We start from the raw sequence: 20,791 nt of genomic DNA, 5'->3' as shown, positions 1-20,791 counted from the left end.
GGGCATTATATCAAGCAATACTTAATCTTTATTTGAGTTGTAAGTCAGCAGTTAGAATTGAAGGAAGTACAGGAAGATGGTTTAATGTTAAATCTGGTGTCAGACAATGATAGAGGCTGTCATTATCTATATGGATCACATTATGAAGGAAAGTGGTATTAAACCTGATATCAATTGTGGATGTTAATCTCAGCTCTTTATTTTATGCAGATGATGTTATACTAAATAAATCCAGTACAAGTCTACAAGATTCACTGACGAAATTGAGTAATTGTTGTAATATATTTGGTAGAAAGTCAATACTAATAAGACACAGACAATGAAAATAGAAGTATTGAACATATCAACTGCATTGTGAATGGAGAACCTATAGAACAAGTAAAACATTTCAGCTACTTAGGTACAATTTTTAGTGGAAATGATAAATTAAATATAGACGTAGACAACATAATCAATAAAGCTGGTATGGTAGGAAGTCAACTGAATAAATTTATATGGATTAAGAAAGAAATTAGTCAAAACATTAAATTAGCTGTATACAAGAGAGTAATCAAACCAATCTTAACTTATGGATCTGGGAGCTTGGTTAGAAATAAAACACTTGACCAAAGACTAGAGACCACAGATATGAGAGTCCTGAGAAACATTAGTGGCATGAACAGATGGATTCAGTGGCAATGTCATATTAAACCCTGTAGAAAGGCTTATGTGTTCATCACACATGTTGAATTGGACTTGAATGGTATTGATATGAACACAGATTGATAAGAAACTATTTATTAACTTATAAGCTAATATTTCGCTGGTATTATTTCCAGCATTTTCAGAGTACACGAACAAAGTTGGTTACAAATGTGAGACAACCACAATATGCCGTAACAGTATGGCTAGTATAAGTAATTGCAGCGTGCAACACAAGACTAAAGTCCTAATAAAGTGCCATCTATGTTAAAAAAAATAATAATAAATAAATAAAAAAGTAGTCTAAAGTTTTGAAAAAATAGTACTCTTTGATAGTTTTGAAAAATAGTAGTCCAAAGTTTTGAGAAGGGGAAAAAAAAAATATTAATTTGGTCTTTGGGTGACACTGTCTCTCAAATCTTTGGTAGATTTGTACAGCCATACTTAAGGTTTGGAATATGATTTAAGGGTTCTGTTGATTCCAGGAACAACCTCTCTGACTTGTAGAAGCTTCTGTGCAGTACTTTTATTTTTTTACAGTTGATCCTGTGTGCCAGGGTATCCAAAGCATGGTCTGCTAGACCTGACTTGCCATAGCGAAAGTGCCAGATATATTTTTTGTGTTCACAGAGGCAGATGTCCACAGTTCTTCCTATCTGTCAGTAGTAGGCTAGATGACATGAACAGGGCACTTCATAGACTCCTGGATGTGATAAAGGAGGGAATCTGTCCTTAGGTGAACGGATGAGAGTTGCCAATTTCACATAAGGTTTAAATACGGTGCGTAGTTGGTGTTTGTTAAACACCCTAGATATCTTTTCCGATGTGCCTTTAATGTATGGGATGGTGATAGTTTTGTTGTAGTCTTCTGTGGTAGATAGTGGGAGGAGTTCTGGATAGCATTTAGTATTTTATATATCTTATGGGGATTATAGAAATTGGTTAGGAAGGTGTGACGCAGGTCAGAAAGTTCAGCAGTGAGAGCAATGTCATTGGAACAGATTGCTCTGGCTTTATGGGTTAGTGTTTTTAAGATATCATATTGTTGAGAAGGGTGATGGTGTGATTGTTTGTGTAAATATCTTCCTGTATGTGTGGGTTTTCTATAAACCGAAAATGATAAGGAACCTTCTGGCAGACGTGTGATCAGTGTGTCCAGGAAGGGCAGTCATTGGCTTCTAGATAGTACATCTAAATAGCCAGCACCAATTTAGGATGCTGGCTAATTAGATGTACTAAAAATGTATTCAATGTGTCTGGGCCATGTGGCCAAATAGCAAACACATCATCAACATAGCGTAGCCAGAGACTAGGTTTGAGAGTGGCTGTGTTGATAGCTAGCTTTTCCAGGTGTTCTATGTAGAAGTTGGCTAAGGGGGGAGAAAGGGGATCCCATAGCTGTCCCATCTAATTGTTTGTATATTTTCCCTTTCCATGTAAAATAACCTGCCTATACTGTGAATCTAAATAGCTGAAATATATCAGGGGAAAATTGTGAATTTAGTAAGTTAAGTGTTTCAGTCAGTGGTATACATTCGTGAATAATGAGGTGATATCAAAACTCACCATTAGGTCTGAACTATTTAAGGTGTGGTTTTCTAAAATACTTTTTAGGTGGGTAGAATTTTTAACAAAAGAGGGAGAATTGTTTGTGCAAGTGGCTAGTAGTTTAGCTAAATGTTTAGCTAGTTTATATATAGGACTATTTAGACTATCTGCACCCCTTGAGGGTACATGGCAGGAATTTGATGATGATGACAATAGGGCGTAAAGGTGTACCTTGTTTGTGAATTTTTGGAGCGCCATATATTCTGGGTGTTTTACCGTGAAAGGGTTTGAGTTTGTTGACTGTTTCTTTTGGCCAGGAAATGACTTTGTTCAATAACTTACACACCTTATTCTTTTGTGAGTTGGTGGGATCTCGATCTATAATTTGATATGTTGACCGGTTTTGGAGAAGTGCGTGCATTTTGCTTTCATATTCTGTTGTATCCATTACTACAGTTGGGTTTCCTTTGTCTGATTTGGTTATTGTAATGTGGTTATTATTGTGTAGTTCTTTTAGAGCCATTATTTCTTTACTCCTTTATCACATCCAGGATGTGATAAAGTGCCCTGTTTCATGTCATAGTCTACTACGGACAGACAGGAGGAACTGTGGACTTCCGCCTCAGTGAACACAAAAAATATATCCACCACTTTGGCTATGGCAAGCCGGGTCTGGCAGACCATGCTTTGGAGATCCCAGCACACAGGATCAATTGTAAAAAAAAAAGTATTGCACAGATGCTTCTACAAGTCAGAGAGGTTGTTCCTCGAATCAACAGAAGCCTTAATAAGTATGGCTGTATAAATCTACCAAAGATTTGGGAGACAGTCATCCTAAGACTAAATGAATATTTATTCATTTTAATTTTTATTATTATTATTTTTTTTTTTTTCAAGACTTTGGGACTACTTTTTTTCAAAACTTTAGACTACTATTTTTTTATATATTATTATTTTTTTTTAACTTAGATGGCACCTTATTAGGACTTTAGTCTTTTGTTGCACGCTGCAATTACTTATACTAGCCCCACTGTTACGCCGTATTGTGGTTGTCTCGCATTTGTAACAAACTTTGTGTTCTCTGAAGATGCTGGATATAATACCAGCGAAATATTAGCTTATAAGTTAATAAATAGTTATTTTCTTATCAATATGTGTTCGTATCAATACCGTTAAAATCCAATTCAACAAATGTCATATTGAAAACAAGGATATTAGGAAAGAACTTGACATTGTCAGCATCCAAGAGTGAGTTAGGAGAGCTAATCTCAGGTGGTATGGTCACTTAAACAGAATGGGAGAGGAAAGATTAGCAAAACAAGTGTTCTCTGCCAGGTTGGCAGGAAAATGACCTAGAGGAAGACCAAGATATAGGTGGATTGATACGGTACAAGGTGCCTTAGATTAGATAATAGAAATATAAGATCTGATAATGTTGGAGTCTTGACAAGTAACAGACTGATTTGGAGGAAAATTGTAGATAGGAAGTTAGTAATGATGTAAATTTTTCATGTAGTACTATCATATCCTGTACACCCCTTGAGGGTAAATGACAGGAATTTGATGATAATGATGTTAGTTATGAGATAAGTGCTAATGAAAATTAACATCTTTTAAATGGGAATGTTCATTGCTCCATTTATATCAAGCTCTTATCAGATCAAGACTCGGTGATGGGTCTGATGTCTATGGTTCTTCAATGATTGGATCCAGTTCCCAATCTAGTTTTCAGAACTACAACCAGAGCATTTCAAACATCACCTATTCCTATTTTCATCAATACAAACAAACTACCTTTGTCACTTTGATGTTTATTTGATATTAAAAAAAATTCATGCCAAACCATCTCACATGGTCAATCATTTTATATTTTTATTTATTTTTTTCCCACAGCAGGAATATTTGTTCAGCATTTATCAGACTGTCATGTGTCCCTTTTGGTTTGTGGATGAAAGCATTGCTACATACTCAAGACCACAGGATTGAAAATAATACTGATGGATGCTGCTAAAAATCCTACCATTCATAAATGACATTTCTGAGATAAGTGACAAAGAAAAGGAATGCTCTTCACATTCTAGTTTCCACTTCTTGTGATGCAGACAGATGTTTGTTGCTTCATTTATGGTGAGCATTTGTCAGATCAAGACTCAGTTATGGGTTTCAAGTACAGTCGATTCTGTTTAATTGGGGTAGCCGCTTTTTAGGGCCAAATCTCAAAGAACGGAAACCAAACCAACATATTAATACATAATTTAAACACTTAATTGGGACAACTTTTTGCTTAATTGGGACAGTAGCTGAAAAGGAATTTAGCAATTTTTGATATATTTTATGGATTTTTCGAAAATATGGCAACACTACGTACACTAATATTTGACAACACTAGCGTGATGCGAATCAGTTATCTTTCGTCGTGCATCTGGCAAGCACGCATTTGCTTAAGAATCTATCCTTACTATATACTGTACCTATCGATTTATTGTGTCAATTTTATTTAAAATTTTTAAATCTTTGCCAAGAAATGATTTTACACTTTCAAGTAAAAATTTTTTGTTGGATAAAATTAAAAGCCAGCCATTAAATACAAGCCATCGTAGACTTGCTGATATAACTGGTGTACCAAAATCTACCATAGTGCGTCTCCTACAACAAGAAAATAAACTGCGTGAGGAGTGGACATTACAGAAAGAAATTCCAGGAACATCCAAAAGAAAGCATGATGGAAAGGATCCAGAAGTCGAAGAAGCATTAGATCAATGGTTTTCTATAGTTAGCAGGCGAGGCATGAATATCATCTGCCCAGTGTTGAAGGCGAAGTCAGAGGAGATCGCTAAAAAGCTGGACCACAACTATTTTAAAGCAACTGCTGGTTGGTTGTCTTGATGGAAAGCGAGACACAATATCAAATTTAAAAAAGCGCACTGCGAAAAGGGCAGTGCCGACAATGTAAGCGAAGTCAGAGGAGAATGAACAATGACAAAATACTAAAATCCTTACTTTTTTAGAGAATTTCTGTTCAGATGATATTTACAACGCTGATGAAACCGGCCTCTATTATCGTGCTGCGCCAGACGGCTCCCTGTGTTATAAGCACATTGCACTGTCAGGGTATAAAAGGGCAATGGACCGCATTACTGTATTATGCTGTGCAAATATGTCGGGTATGGACAAACGAAAACTACTAATCGTAGGAAAAAATGCTAAGCCTCAATGCTTTAAGGGATTAAGAATAAAGAGTTTACCAGTAGAGTACCATGCCAATAGTAATGCATGGATGACTTCTGAAATTTTTTGGAATTGGCTTACGAGTTGGGACGTAGAATTACAATGTAAGCAGAGGAAAATTTTGTTGCTTCTCGATAATTGTGCTGCACATCCTCATTTAGGTAATCTAAAAAATAAGGCTGGAATTTCTTCCTCCTAATACAACATCCTTAGTGCAACCAATGGACATGGGGATAATAAAAAAATTTAAAGACGTTGTATCGAGGAAAATTGGTTAATTACATACTGGAATCCATTGATGAAAACCTATTAACACGTTCATTGCCAAACTGAAAATTGGAATTTCGTGTGGTGGCCAAATTTTTTTTACTCGATAGCGACGTCCACGTGATCGGCCGTTTGGTGAGAACTCGCATCACGTGATATCGCGTGATTGGCAATGAACGTGTTAACAAGTTCATCAACAGCCAGGGAGATCAGTGCAAAAATTTCCATTTTGCAAGCAATACAGTTTGTTTCTGACAGTTGGCGAGCTATAAAAAGCAGCACAATACAAAACTGCTTTGCTGTTTGCGGTTTAAAACCTTTGGAGGTTCTTGAAATTTTGAGTAGTGATGAAAATGAAGACTACCGCAAGCTCCTATCATGAATAATGAAGAATTTTCAAAAATAGATGACAATTTACCATGTTATGATGAAAATGAAAACTTGGAAGATGCAATTGTTGAAGTGATTAAATCCAAACGTCAAAAATTTGACGAAGAATGCGATGAGGATGATGACCCACCTGTGCTTGTAACTAATCGTGAGGCCAAAAAATTTATAGTCGGGTTACAGCATTATTTTATGCAGGAAGGTAATGAAGGAAGTCCTACATCTGCACTGAATATCTGTGCTGATTTTGTAGAACTGCAAAATTTCAAAAGCAAAAGACAGACTACACTTGATGCATTTTTGCAGAATTAAAATTTGAAATTGTAAAAGTTATCATGTATGCATTATTTTTTCTGCACAATTTATAGTACAAATATTTTCTGTATTTTGGTTTAATAAACCATTAAATTAGGTACCTAATTATTATCTTTTTTACCTACTTATTCATTTACCTGCGTATTACATATTTTATTTTAGAATTTATTATTAGTTCGTTTAATTGGGCCAAAATGGATTAGTCCCAACGTGTCTCATTTAAGCGGAATTGACTGTATATGCTTCTGCCAGAGATAAACGTTGATGGTTGAATCCAGCCCACCATCAGGCTATCAGAACTGCAATCAGATCATTTGAAACAAATGAACTACCTTTGTGACTTTGATATTCATAGTTGTTCTTAATATATACTGTATTATGACCATCTGAAGAGTATACTATTTTTGGTCACATGGTGTCAGTTAGGTGGAAAGGAAAACAACAGTACATGAGAAGAATTTAAAAAAATACTTGATGCACAATTTTAATGTGTTCTTGCATGGGAAGAATAAAGAGTATAGGAGTGAAATGGATGTGCATTGTTATTAAACAGGAGATTTTTAGAAAAAGATTATCTGGAAGTAATGCCATGTGCATAAATATGATGCTATGAAAATTATAAAGTGAAGGCCAGAAAAGTTACAAGTATTGTATAGACTAAGTTTGGCTATGAAAAGATTGCATGTAATTCTGTCTGGTGGATAGTGCATCAGTTCTGCTTTAACTCCTCTCTAAACATTTGAAAGTATAGCTAAGCACTAGCTATGAAAATAGGCAGAAGCATTGAAAATATCAACTGCATTGGGAATAGAGAACTTATAGAAAAAGTAAAACATTTCAGCTACTTGGGTACAATTTTTAGTGAAAATGGTAAATTAAATATGGAAATTGACAACAGAATCAATTTATATGAATAAATGTATATGGCATAAGAGAGAAATTAGTCAAAACACTAAATTAGCTGTATACAAGACAGTGTTTCAAACCAATTTTAACTTACGAATCTGAAAGCTGGGTTAAAAGTAAAACACTTTACCAAAGACTGGAGACTGCAGATATGAGACTCTTGAGAAAGATTAGGGGCATGAACAGATAGCATCAATGGCAATATCATATTAAAAATGAGGAAATTAGGAAAGAACATTACATTGTTAGCATCCAGGAATGTGTTAGCAGAGCTAATCTCAGGTGGTATGGTCACTTAAACAGAATGGGAGAGGAAAGATTAGCAAAACAAGTGTTCTCTGCCAGGTTGGCAGGAAAAAGATCCAGAGGAAGATCAAGATATAGGTGGATTGATATGGTAAAAAGTGCCTTAGAAGACTGATATATAAGATCTGACAATGTTGGCAGGTAACAGATTGATTTGGAGGAAAATTATAGATAGGAAGTTAGTAATGATGTAAATTTTTCATGTAGTACTATCATATCATATGTACACCCCTTGAGGGTACATGTCAGGAATTTTCATTCAAAATTCACCTCATTTGGTTAAATAGCTTTCAGAAATACAGATCAACTATGGTGAGATTCTAGCCAGTCTTGATGTAATATCTTTTTTTTTTTTTTACAAATTGTGCCAGAAGAAGCAGCTATTTTTTAATTAGTTCTGTTGCCATCTGTACCACCTTTTCTCCTCTGACAAAGTTAATATTAGAAGAGCAGAAGATCTGAATAACTTTTTGTATTTTCTTAATACTTGCAATTATCTTATTTGGTGTGTTTACTTTAAATAGGATTGGCTATGTGCACTTTATCATATAGTACCATCATAGTGTCTTGTACATCCCTTGAGGGTACATATCAGGAAATTAATAATGATGATGATAATAATTCACTCACACACTTTCTTTCAATTTAAATTGGGTAATAAATAAATCTGTACATTGAGCTAATGTAATTAAACAAATTCATAATGAGAAACACAAAGCATCAATCTGCAGAACTCTGTTAATCCCAACAGAACTGTAAATTTTCAACACTGTTAGTTATCTGCGAAGTAGGTAAATTATATCAGCTCTTGTTCTGAATTATCAGTTTTTTTAAGTTATCCTTTCCTTTTTCAACAAGGAAGTTAATTTAACAGAATAAAACAAAATAGACCTCTCTTCCAGTAGTAGAGGTAGAGAGATTATTCACCAACACAACTTCCATGCAGTATGAAAAATAAAAGTTCTTACTTAATGAAGACATATATTAAAATAGTTTCTTCTTTTCCAGTTACTAATGTTAATTTTCAACCGTTACTTTCTCTATTTAATTAATAATAGAAGAAGAAAACAGAGAAATCCTTTTTTTTAAGGTAATTAATATGCTTCTTGTTTAAAGTACTGTGCATCCCCTTAATAAAACTTTTCATTTTATTCTTTAGTTAATTTTACTAAAAGTTGGGATTGGTGGTAGAGGTGGAGACGGAGAGTTGTACAATAGGAGTCCTCCCACGTTGAGTCTTCGGACTCCTTGGAGGTGTCACGAATAATAATAATAATATTTGTGTACTCTGCTCTGCGTCTGTTATTTATTTATTTATTTATTTTTTCATTCTCTGGTTGTCAGTTAATATGTGCTGTGTCGACATATGGACTATGCCAGTCATATATGGATTCACTCCTATGTGTACTGATATTGTTGTTGACATGTGACTTTGTGTAGAAGTAAATAACTTCTTATAACTTCACTAAAATATTATAATTTTAGCTTTCTTCATTTTCTTTTGCCTTATCCAAAATCTGTTTCAGGCAATAAAGAATATTTTTGGTTTCGAAATTGTTCTGCTGTGATGTTGGTAATGGTAAGTGCTAATGTCAACCACATCTGTATTACATCAGTTCTCCACTTTCATATTATCAGTATTTTGCAATATGATATACATTAATGTGTAATTTTTTTTGTTCAAGAAGCATACACTGAAAACACTAAATGAACTGAAAGAATGTGTTTGCAAAGAAATCATAATAGTGAATGTGAATGTGTTAAGTAGGTTTTGTCAGGAGTTACAACAGTCGTGATATTTGACATGTTGGTGTAGGTACATATAAGCTTTATAAATACCTTGTATATTATGTTAATGATTTGAAAGGAGCATATGAACTTAATATTATTATGACATAAATGTTATTTAAAAATTATTATTTGGGCATTAACTGCTACTATTACTATTTTTTATACTCTAGAAAGAGCACTTCGTTTTCGTATGAGAGAAGCATTGCCCTATCATTTGAGAGCAAAACCCAGTCCAGAAAATTTTGATAACGAGAATTCAGATAATGAGAATATCTCAGTTAATGATATTTTTAATTCTGGAGTAGCAAATGAGCATTTTTCTGGAAGTGATGATGAACAAAGGATTACTGATAGTGATGTCAATCAAGAATCTGAATTGAGCGAAGAATCTGAAGAAGAAGATAGTCAAATGGATGATGATTCATCTGATAATGATAACAGGCAAGTTATTTAAGTAGAATTTTTATATATTTCAAGAGGTAATGATATGGCTGAGTAGAATGCACTGTCTTTCAGAATCGTGTATTATTCTGCATTTACTGTGACCACCTTTGTTAGAACTCAGATATTCATATCAGAATGCAAATTTATCGTGAAGAATTTGGGGGGGGGGAGAAGCATGTAAAATTGGTATCTTACTTGACCAGAAGCATTATGGCGCCTGAGTTCAAAATTAGAGTTTCTAATTATGACCCTAATCAAAACACTTAATATACAAACTAGGGATGCGCCAAATATCAGTTTTGCTTCAGTATTCAGCCAAAGTAGAAAAATTTCTATTGTATTTGTTATTATGTGCGTCATAACAAGCGCAGCCAATTAGGAATAGCTTCTCCTTATGTTGTGTTTCCTTGGCTAATGAGTAAACTTATTCTGCACTACAATTTCTCAAAAAATTTCTTTTAGCTCTATCTACTAGTGCTAAAAGAAAGAGTTTGAAAGAGTTTTTTTATTTCCAGAAATTGGAAATATTTACAAAGAAACCAGACATATGCTGTTCCAAAAAAATGCTGAAAAATTCATTTTCTTACATCATAATTTATTGCAAATTCATTTTGATTATTAAATCCATATTTATTCTCAGTATTTCACAATTTAAAATAAGTTCCGTTAATATTTTTATTTGAAGAAATAAGTGAAATTTTTTTCTGATATTTTGCTGTATTGTTTTTTATACAATGTTCTTTATGAAATTAAATGATAGTTTTATTATATATCAAAATCCATCTATATTTAATATCCAAGTTTAGAAAGATACTGAAGTTTCAAAAATTTATCAGCAAGCTTATTACAAGACCAAAATTGGAGTTGCCTTGGCTTGCACTATTAAACAACAGAAACTCTGTCCACAACCCGTATATTTGCCTTTTATTAATGCATTAAGTTTCACTAGACCAATTTCAAAAAAAAAAAAAAAACAACTTACAAGTGAAAATGAAGACTAAAACTCATTCAACACTGTATTTAACCTATGTCAGAAAGTTAAATTCATCCTATGTATCTCTCAGTGTGTGCATAATAAGATATTAAACTATAGAGCTGAGAAGATTATATTTCTCATACCTGAATTACTGTAATAGACAATTTTACAAATAAATCTATAATTAATAACAAAATAGGGAAATAAATGAAAGTAAGAAATTTAGAAACATTATCTTACTTTTGAAAATTTACTAGAAAGAAAACTTATGAGAAGGTTATGTTCTTACAAACTCTGGTAAATTTTAGAAACTTTTACGTTTCTTTCTATATTTGGCTGTAAAATATGGATTAATCAACAATATCCTCCATTTCATACTTATTTCAAATTGTGAAGCATCTTGGCTCTATACTTAAATTTGTCAGTTATGATATTTAGGGAAAGCAAAATTTTATTTTCTCTTTTTATCAAAGAAGATCCAATAAGTCTTCAATTTGGCAATGTAAAATAAACATAAATAGGAGATATTAAAGATGCATGCTTATTTCATAGCTGAATATATATATATACACAGGTATTCCTCGATTAATGCAGTTAATTAATCCCTCGATGTTACTGTCTATATCAAAATCACGTTAATCAAATCTAATAATCAATGGTAAAAATTACAATTCGTCCATGATCGATTACTGTATTAATAATTCATTTTATATGGTACTCTTTTAGGAAAGATAAAAAGTGAATGCAAAGTAATGTTTAATAAATACTTGTACCTATATTATTTACTGCAATTTTTTTATCAAGAGTCATTTTAACAGTTTTAGTTTTTTTTTTTTTTTTTCCTTATCGGCATAAATTCTACGATAACAAGCAAAATGACTCTCCAGACCTCAGTAAACAAGCAATAAGACATAAAGAAAAACACTGCAAATATAATACATGATGATACAAATTAAGTGGATATTGAATCCAACATTATTTCATAACCGAATATAGAAACTAAAAGTTTCGGAGGTTGCAAGCATAAGCAACCTTATGGGCAACTCGTAGTAAAGGTGGAGTAAGCTCCAGATCACTTTCCTTAGTATTTTCCATAATGTAAAGCACATCTCCTAAAAGGACATGTATGATAGATAAGCCTTTTGCTCTCTATTTCATTAATACATGACAATTTATTTATTTTCAATTACAATCAGAACTTATTGAACAAAGAATAGAAAAAAAAAAAAAACTAAACCATACTATGCTGACATCGGAGGTCATGGTATCTCTCAGATACAATTTATTGTCAAATATCACGCACCTTTTACATAACACGTGTTAAACCAAACTGACAGCAAAAAACAGTGCAGAATATCACTCGTAACATATGAATGCACACTACTCATGACCTCTAAGCTATACACCGAATTGTGTAAGAATATTTATATTAAACATTTTGTATGTATCTATCAGATCAGCTGCAAGCTCCACAGGGTTAAAAGCACGTTAATCAAAATTCTTGCCGTGTTATTATGAAATATAATCTCTTTCTTCTTTATTCGAAACTACTAGTTTTGACCTTTATTGAGGTCTCTTCAGTGGGAGCTGAAGGTCGAAACTAGTCTGGGTTGTAGTCCTTCCCTTAATGCATAACATTAGACATATCTGCAAGGAGATGTGTTTTGCATTATGGGAGATACTGAGATAGGAGTGTTGGTAGCTTGCTCCACCTTTGCAAGGAGTGCCCTGGTGTTGTACCACCTTACCCCAGTCCTGAAGATACTTTCAGGCACAAACTTTGTTTGCTCACACTTGGATAAAGGATTAAACTAAATTTATAATATTACAAACTGTACTCAAAGCAGTATTTGACATATCTTTTGATATGTTGCAAAGTTTAACTGAGTCTAATTTGAGTAGTCAAACAGTATGTGCTGGCTAGTGATATATAAGGAAGTAAAACAAATAAAAAGGGGGGGGTGGAGGGTAGTAACCAACAAAAGAGTGAAAACAATAAATGATCGTTTAATTTTAAATCAAAAGCAGACTTTTCTTCTATAATAACTTAAATAAAAATAAATATTATGCTTGATAAAAGACTCGGTATTTATTATATATTTACTTTTAGCATCTTTCATATTCTTTTGATTTATAACTAGGCAAATCACTTTTATCTTGCTGATCTTTCTCCACATCCCCTCCCCAACGTCAATGTGATTCTTGTGTATTATAAGCAGGCTATCATATGTCATTTGACAATTCAACATATAATAATCAACATATTTTAATGTTGTTGTGGTCCCATTGTGGATAGCATTGATTCCCCCACATTCAAATTAGCCAATCACTCGCACACTATACTGGCAACACAATATCAATGGGACATAATGGCACATTCTGTTTATGGATTTTTGGTAGTCCATATATTTGAGGGTTGGGGTCTCGAGTTAAAAGGCTTAAGTTTTCTAATAACTTCCACAGGCCAAGAAGTAACCTCCTTAAGGAGCCTTTGGAGTGTTCTGATTTGGGAGCTGGTGGGGTCATATTCAATAGAGAGGTAGGTAGGCCGATCTAACGATGAAGAAGTAAGCTTACCTGAATAGTCTGTTTGGTTGAGAACCACAGTGGCATTTCCCTTATCTGCTTTGGTGATTACTATTTCTCTGTTCTTCATTTCTTGTAGAGCTTTATATTCTTCTTTGGATAGATTGGTTTTTTGGTGGTTTTGCTTTGGTAAGTACACCACCCACCACATTCAGTCTGATATTGTTAGAAATATGGTTGGGAAGGTTGCGGATTCCATGTTCTGCCTGTATCATTATTTCTTTGGAAGGTATTTTCTTCCAAAGAAACACGTTCTTAGCCAGTGGCTACAACCCCCAAAAAATCCAGAAAATATTAAAACCAGTTAACCCCCCCCCTTCATAACAAAGATTACACTAAAACTATCACCATTCCTTACATCTGGGGCACCTCTGAAAAGTTAACCAAAATATCCTAAAAGAATATGATCTGACAACCCGTTACAAACCATATAAGAAATTTGCATCCCTTATCTGTTTCACCAAAGACCAGCCCCTAGACATACCTGGCCAGGCAGGCAGGACAGCTAATATCAAGGATATCTAAATACTTAGACTACATCTGGTTTCACTAATACAGCCATTCTGGGCTTGCGGAACCTGCTTTGGATACTGCCACAGAATACACTGGAAAAAAGCCACTTTACTACACTGCAGCAAATATGAATACAAAAGATTGTTCATGGACCACTGTCCTAAATTTGGGAAGCTTGCGTCATGAGAACATCAGCCCAACAGCCAAGACAATCCAATTTAGCCCGCTAAGGGGCACCTTTAGGACTCTAGGAACAACATTAGTTACTCTCTTTGGCCTCATTTGCTCGTTGTTAGTGCTTGCATGTACATATCATAGTTTTATGTTCCCATGAAGATGGCAATGTAGCATTGCCAAAATATAGGCAGTATTGATTAAAGTTTTCTTTTAATTAATATTTAGTATACGGACCTGCATAGGAAGCGGGAATAATGCGTAGTGAAAGAATACATTGTAATTTGCTGAAATATTTTAATATTCATATTAACTGGCTTATTTTGCTGGATTTCAGACCAGTATCTTCAGGGCAAAACAACATGTTACGGTTTACATACAACAGTGAGTAAGAGAAACAATTCAAATTGTAATGGACAAAAGATCTAAAGTTCTAATGTTGAATAAAATAACTATTACTAGGCGTTGATCTTAAAACAATAGTTTTTCAAATTTTTGGTAGATTAATGTTAAGATTACGAATATGCTTCATAGCTATTGCTGACTCTGAAATAGTCTCTGAATTTGAAAATAGTCTTTCTTATGTGTAATGACTTCTACATAGTGTACATGATTTTTCTTCCATCTTATCCTTTGTGAAGGGATGTCCAAAATGTGGTCTGCCGACTTGCTGTAATAATGATAGCAAATGTATTTCTTATGTTCTCCAAGGCAGATCTTCTTGTATGTCTACATTAGGCTAAGTCACAGAGAACTTTATACACCCCAGGATATAACAAAGGATGGAATTTGTCCTTGGCTAATGTGGAATTAACAATTCTGATCCATTTTCTTAAGGAGAAACTCAATCCTATAGCATATGCTGCAGTGTACAAAATTCCCTGTTACTTAGCCTACTATGGATATGCAGTAAGATCTGTTAACATCTGCCTTGGAAAACATAACAAATACATTCACTACCATTATTATGGGAAGTCAGGTCTGCAGACTATACTTTGGACACTTTGTGATTAGATGGAAGAAAACTAATGTGCTATATAGAAGTCGTTTGAGGTCAGAAAGACTATTTTTAGAGTCAGCAATGGGTATGAGGAATTCTCCTAATCTTATTCAGTATGGTTGCATTAATCTGCCAAAAATTTGAGTGCATTTTAAGGTCAACTCCTACTTAAATATAATAGTTCTTTTATTCAACATTAGAGGGCATCAAATTAGGACTTTAGATCTTTTGTTCCTTACTCATTGTCACATGCAAACTGTAACATCTTATTTTGCTCTGAAGATGCTGGTTTGAAATCCAGCAAAATATAATCCAGTTAATAAACATCCTTTTATAAATAAGTTACGACATCGAACATCTAAGCTTGTCAACTAGATTTATGAAATACCAGAGGTATTATGTCCTACTCTTTAATTATATTGATTGTCCTTTATGCTTTCAGTGCTGCTATCATTGATTTCGTATTTTGATTTATCAGTATTTTCATAATACAATGTCATATTACCTGTAAAAGAGGAGGAAGTAGATCTTGCACTGAGTGGCATTCTGAGCTCTGATGCCAGGAATGATATATTATGACAGTTTCTGCACAGTCGGTGAATGACTGAACTGACTTTGTTAATCCAGAATACTTGATCACTATATAAATATTTTAAATAAAAAAATCTCCACTAAACATGCACTAGTCTAGACAAGTGTATAGTGGCAATTGCACACAACTGCTTTTGCACTAACATATGGCACTGTATCAAGTTGGTGCTTCCTTTACTCAGTCTATCTCCATGATCCTTTCACATCCTTCCTTTCCAGTGTTTTATGCAAAATTTGTTGGTCTATTAGATTTGCAAGTTGGTTGTAAATTATTCTTATATTTTGGCTGAATAAATTTGATAGAGATTTAGAATCCTAATAAAAGTTTGTCAAACCATCCCAGGTTTGTTTCAGAAGCATCATTTGCAGGGACAAAATGTTTCAAAACTATGTGTCTAGCTGAAGAGAATTTAATAAAATTTGGTGTGTAAGAAAGAGATTAAGAACATTTAGTTATGTCAATTTTGATTTCAGTTGGATTATTTTTATTGGCAAAATTTCACAAAATATGATTTGAAATTATAACTGTGCACCAAGCGGATGGAATAGAATGAAGTTTGGCATTTGTGAATATAAAATTTATCATTTCAGTTTTTGGACCAATTTATAATGAAAAAAAAATTAGTCTCACTTTTAACACACTTTAAGATCTAAGCTTCTCTTCCATAGTTTTTTTTAGCCTTCAGGTATACTTAAATTTTTACCAGGAACTCTCAGTATGGAAATTCCTCTGTAATTCTCATATTCAATTTTATTTTCCTTTTTATAGATGTTACTACGAGAGCCCAACTCCAGTCATCTGAAATTTAACCTTCTGAGCAGGCCTCCTGAATTATACAGTATAGAGACATAAAACTTTATACCACCATATTTTCAACGTTTCTGGTCTAATGTCATCTACTTGAGGTTCCTTTCTACATTTCATATTTCTATTGGCTCTTTCTACTTTAAGTATAGATATGTATTCCTGTTGAGTGTTTTTTACAACCGAAGTAATTACTCGAGACATATGAGGGTGGTCTGAAAAGTTCTCGGCCTCGACCATAGATGGCAACACTATCGGCAAGATTTTTTTTTTTTTTTAAGTTGCTACATCTGTCATAAGCATCCATGTGAAATTGTGATACTTGATAGAAAATACTTTCTATCAAGTAGTTTGTTTTATACAGCTGCATGAAGCAAGTGTTGTCTGTATCCCTTGAAATGGATAAAATTGAGTATCATGCGATTATAAAATTCTTTGTAAAAGAAGAGTTAACGGCAAAAGAATTTCATTCGAAGTTCATAAAAAGTTTATGGGCACTCTTCTCCTTCGTTTTCAACAATTAAGAAATGGAAATAAAGAACTTTTATTATTAAAAGACCAGAAGGTAAATGATAAAATATACAAAGAGCCAACAAGTTTCACTAGCCACTGTCTAGCATTTTCAAGGCTGAACTGGTGTGAAAACAAATGCATTAAGTTACATTTAAAACATACAGTTTAGTAACTGTTAGGCCGTTACGTTTGATCATTCGTGTTTGATGGCATGCATGTGTTCGAATGCTTCAGTCAGAATCCGGTACATGACCACGTGTTGTGTAGTTTTTTGCATATTGTAGTTCTGTTGAACTGAGAGAGATGATGAGATTTTTCCATATGTCTTTAAGAATAATACCTTGATTTCTATTTAAATTATTGCCTGTGCGTAGTACCACAGCTGCTTTTTTTAAAGTTCTGTGTCTGTAGTCATTCTCGATGTAAGGCATAGAACTGTTTTTCCAATCTATAACGTGATTTGATGTTGAGAAATGATGAGCTAAACCAGATGTGATGATTCTATTATGATTGACATCCCCCACATGTTCCTTCTGTCTTATTTCAAAACTTCTAGAAGTCTGACCAATGTAAGAAAGGCCATGGGTAACCCCCTGTCACCACCATGTGCAGACCTTTTTATGGAAAAACTTGAAAAGGATATTCTTTCCACCATTTTACCAAAACCATCAATTTGGTGGAGATATGTCGATGATGTGTTCATCATCTGGAAGGATACCATGGAAAACCTTCTCGTGTTTCTGAACAAAATCAACTCACTACACAATAAGATCAAATTCACTATAGAACTAGAGAAGAACGAAGAACTTCCTTTTCTTGACATCCTAGTGAGGAGAGAAGATAACAATATCCAGCTGTCCATTTACAAGAAACCCACAGATACAGGTAGATATCTACATTATTCGTCCAACCATCATAGATCACAAAAACACAGCATCATTCACATGCTCCGTAATAGAGCCTTAAGGTCTATTTCAAAAGAAGCAGATGTACAGAAAGAACTGTCACTAATAGCTAACACTCTATCTCTTAATGGATACCCTTCTAACATTTTAAACAAATGGCTATTTAAAGACAACCACCACCAACGTGTTACGGTGCCCCAATATGTGTCCACAACTGTCATTCCATATATTAATTCAGTTTTCACAAAATTGGCGAGAATGTTAAAAGCTCATAACATCAGAGTGGTTTTTAAACCAACTACCATGATCAGACAAATCTTAAGATCACCCAAAGATGAGGTACCTTTCTTCAAATGTCCTTGAGTATATGAAATTCCATGCACGTGTGACCTTTCTTACATTGGTCAGACTTCTAGAAGTTTTGAAATAAGACAGAAGGAACATGTGGGGGGATGTCAATCATAATAGAATCATCACATCTGGTTTAGCTCATCATTTCTCAACATCAAATCACGTTATAGATTGGAAAAACAGTTCTATGCCTTACATCGAGAATGACTACAGACACAGAACTTTAAAAGAAGCAGCTGTGGTACTACGCACAGGCAATGATTTAAATAGAAATCAAGGTATTATTCTTAAAGACATATGGAAAAATCTCATCATCTCTCTCTCAGTTCAACAGAACTACAATATGCAAAAAACTACACATCACGTGGTCATGTACCGGATTCTGACTGAAGCATCCGAACACATGCATGCCATCAAACATGAATGATCAAATGTAACGGCCTAACAGTTACTAAACTGTATGTTTTAAATGTAACTTAATGCATTTGTTTTCACACCAGTTCAGCCTTGAAAATGCTAGACAGTGGCTAGTGAAACTTGTTGGCTCTTTGTATATTTTATCATTTACCTTCTGGTCTTTTAATAATAAAAGTTATTTATTTTAGTACATCAGACCAAATACGTACAATTTAAATTAAGCAACGGGTTGCCGAGTTTAAACATGGCCGTACCAGCCTTGAAGATGATCCATGCGAAGGACATCCAAAAAGTGTAACAACACTAGAAATCATTGATCAAGTGCACAATATGGTATCGAATGACTGGCGAGTCAAAGTGCATGAAATTGCTGAGAATATAAGCATTTCAAAAGAACACGTAGGATATATTTTGTATGAAGAATTGCAAATGAAAAAGCTTTGAGCGAGATGGGTGCTGTGCTTGTTCACAGCAGATCAAAAATGCACTTGCATGAAATCTCTGAACAGTGCTTGGAGAATAAAATTAACAAGAATAAAACTAATTTTGTGCATCAATTTATTACTATGGATGAGACTTGGATTCACCATTACATACCAAAATCCAAACAGCAGTCAAAACAGTGGACAAAAGTCGGTTGTTCAGCACCAAAGAAGACACAAAGTCGGTTCCATCGGCAGGAAAGGTCATGGCATCAGTGTTTTGGGATGTTAAAGGCATTTTGTTTATTAATTATCTTGAAAAGGGTAAAACAATAACCGGGGAATATTATTCTGGTCTTTTAACCAGAATAGAAGAAAAATTTCGTGAGAAAAGACCCGGTTTGCAGAAGAAAAAAATGATCTTTCATCAGGACAATGCACCTGCCCACAAAGGTGTTTTGGCAATTTGAAAATTAAGGGATCTGCACTATGAATTGTTGGAACATCCACCCTATTCCCCAGATTTGGCTCCGTCTGACTTCTATCTCTTTCGAAAACTAAAAATCTTCCTTGCTGGTCACCTTCTTTCTTCGAATCAAGAGGTGATTGCAGCTGTAGAGGGGTATTTTGTAGATCTTACTGAGAACCACTACAGGGCAAGGATAATGGCACTGGAGCATCTCTGGAATAATTGTATTAGTCTTAAGGGAGATTATGTTGAAAAATAAAAATTATTTTGAAATTATAAATTCTTTTTTTCATTGTTAGGCCAAGAACTTTTCTGACCACCCTCGTATAGAATATCTTCAGTTTTTATGTTACCTCTGATCATCTATGATTTCTGTTACAGTACTCTTTCCTCCATTTCTAAGCCTTTTCAATAGCCTCCAGATTATTTTGCCACTTTTCTGATATTTATGTTCTGTGTTCTTACCAGAGTTTTCCCATTACGTTAGCATTGTGTTACACAATGCTTTGTTTTCTTACATTTTTCTCTTTATTCTGTAAGAGCACAAGTTGATTTACTTGCCAGAAACTTCTGATAGACGCTCTTCTTTTCTTTGACTGCCTTGTTAACTTCCTGAGTCGATTATGGAGTTCTGATTTTTATATCCTTAGGGATAACCTCACCGTCACATGCCTCTAGCAGCACCAATCAATGTTCCACTGAATCTTCAAATTTTGAATTTTGTTTTCAACTTTCATATTTTCTTGAACAATGCTTATGTCTACAATTTATCTCTGAAAGCTGCTCAACTTGGATTCATTTTAAAACTTTTTTACACATTCTTCTTTTTAATATGAAATTCATTTTTATCTTGCACAAAATTAAATGGTGATCACTTCCAATTTGAAATCGTCTGTATACCTTGTGTCCTGAACCAGCTTGAAAATATGACTATCATCACTAACATAATGCATGAAACTTTCTTATTTCTTACACCTTCTCTCTAGTTGAATATCTGGACATTGGTATGTTGATGCATGGTGTTTTCGATAATTAGTCCATTTTCCAAACAAAAAAAATTCAACAGGTACTTAGTATTATTATTAGCTATGATCATTCCTCCAAATTTTCCCTAAACATTTCTGTATTTCTGGTAAACATTTCTTACTCTGCTGTTTAGATCTCCAGCAAGGACCAGCTTTTCTGTTTCTGTTGTA

At 34.0% G+C, this 20,791-nt stretch overlaps 1 protein-coding gene across 3 annotated transcripts in view; it reads left to right on the top strand.

The window, feature by feature from the left end:
- The window catches only part of LOC150092852 (chromatin remodeling regulator CECR2-like), a 342,076-nt gene that overhangs the window by 116,444 nt on the left and 204,841 nt on the right, over window positions 1-20,791 (top strand). For all 3 annotated transcript variants that reach the window (XR_016550505.1, XM_090414404.1, XM_090414405.1), the window contains exon 10: window positions 9,600-9,870. Coding sequence is in view for 2 of the 3 variants with exons in the window: in XM_090414404.1 (XP_090270530.1) it covers window positions 9,600-9,870 (271 nt within the window). In the remaining variant the exon portion in view is untranslated. The remainder of the gene's footprint in view (window positions 1-9,599; window positions 9,871-20,791) is intronic.

The sequence above is a fragment of the Typopeltis vanoorti genome, chromosome 25 (genome assembly GCF_054136105.1).
Source record: "Typopeltis vanoorti isolate ZY-2024b chromosome 25, IOZ_Tvanoo_1.0, whole genome shotgun sequence".
NCBI lineage: Eukaryota > Metazoa > Arthropoda > Arachnida > Uropygi > Thelyphonidae > Typopeltis > Typopeltis vanoorti.
The sequence above is the reverse complement of the archived record's forward strand: the minus strand, read 5'-3'. Positions and strand labels throughout refer to the sequence as shown.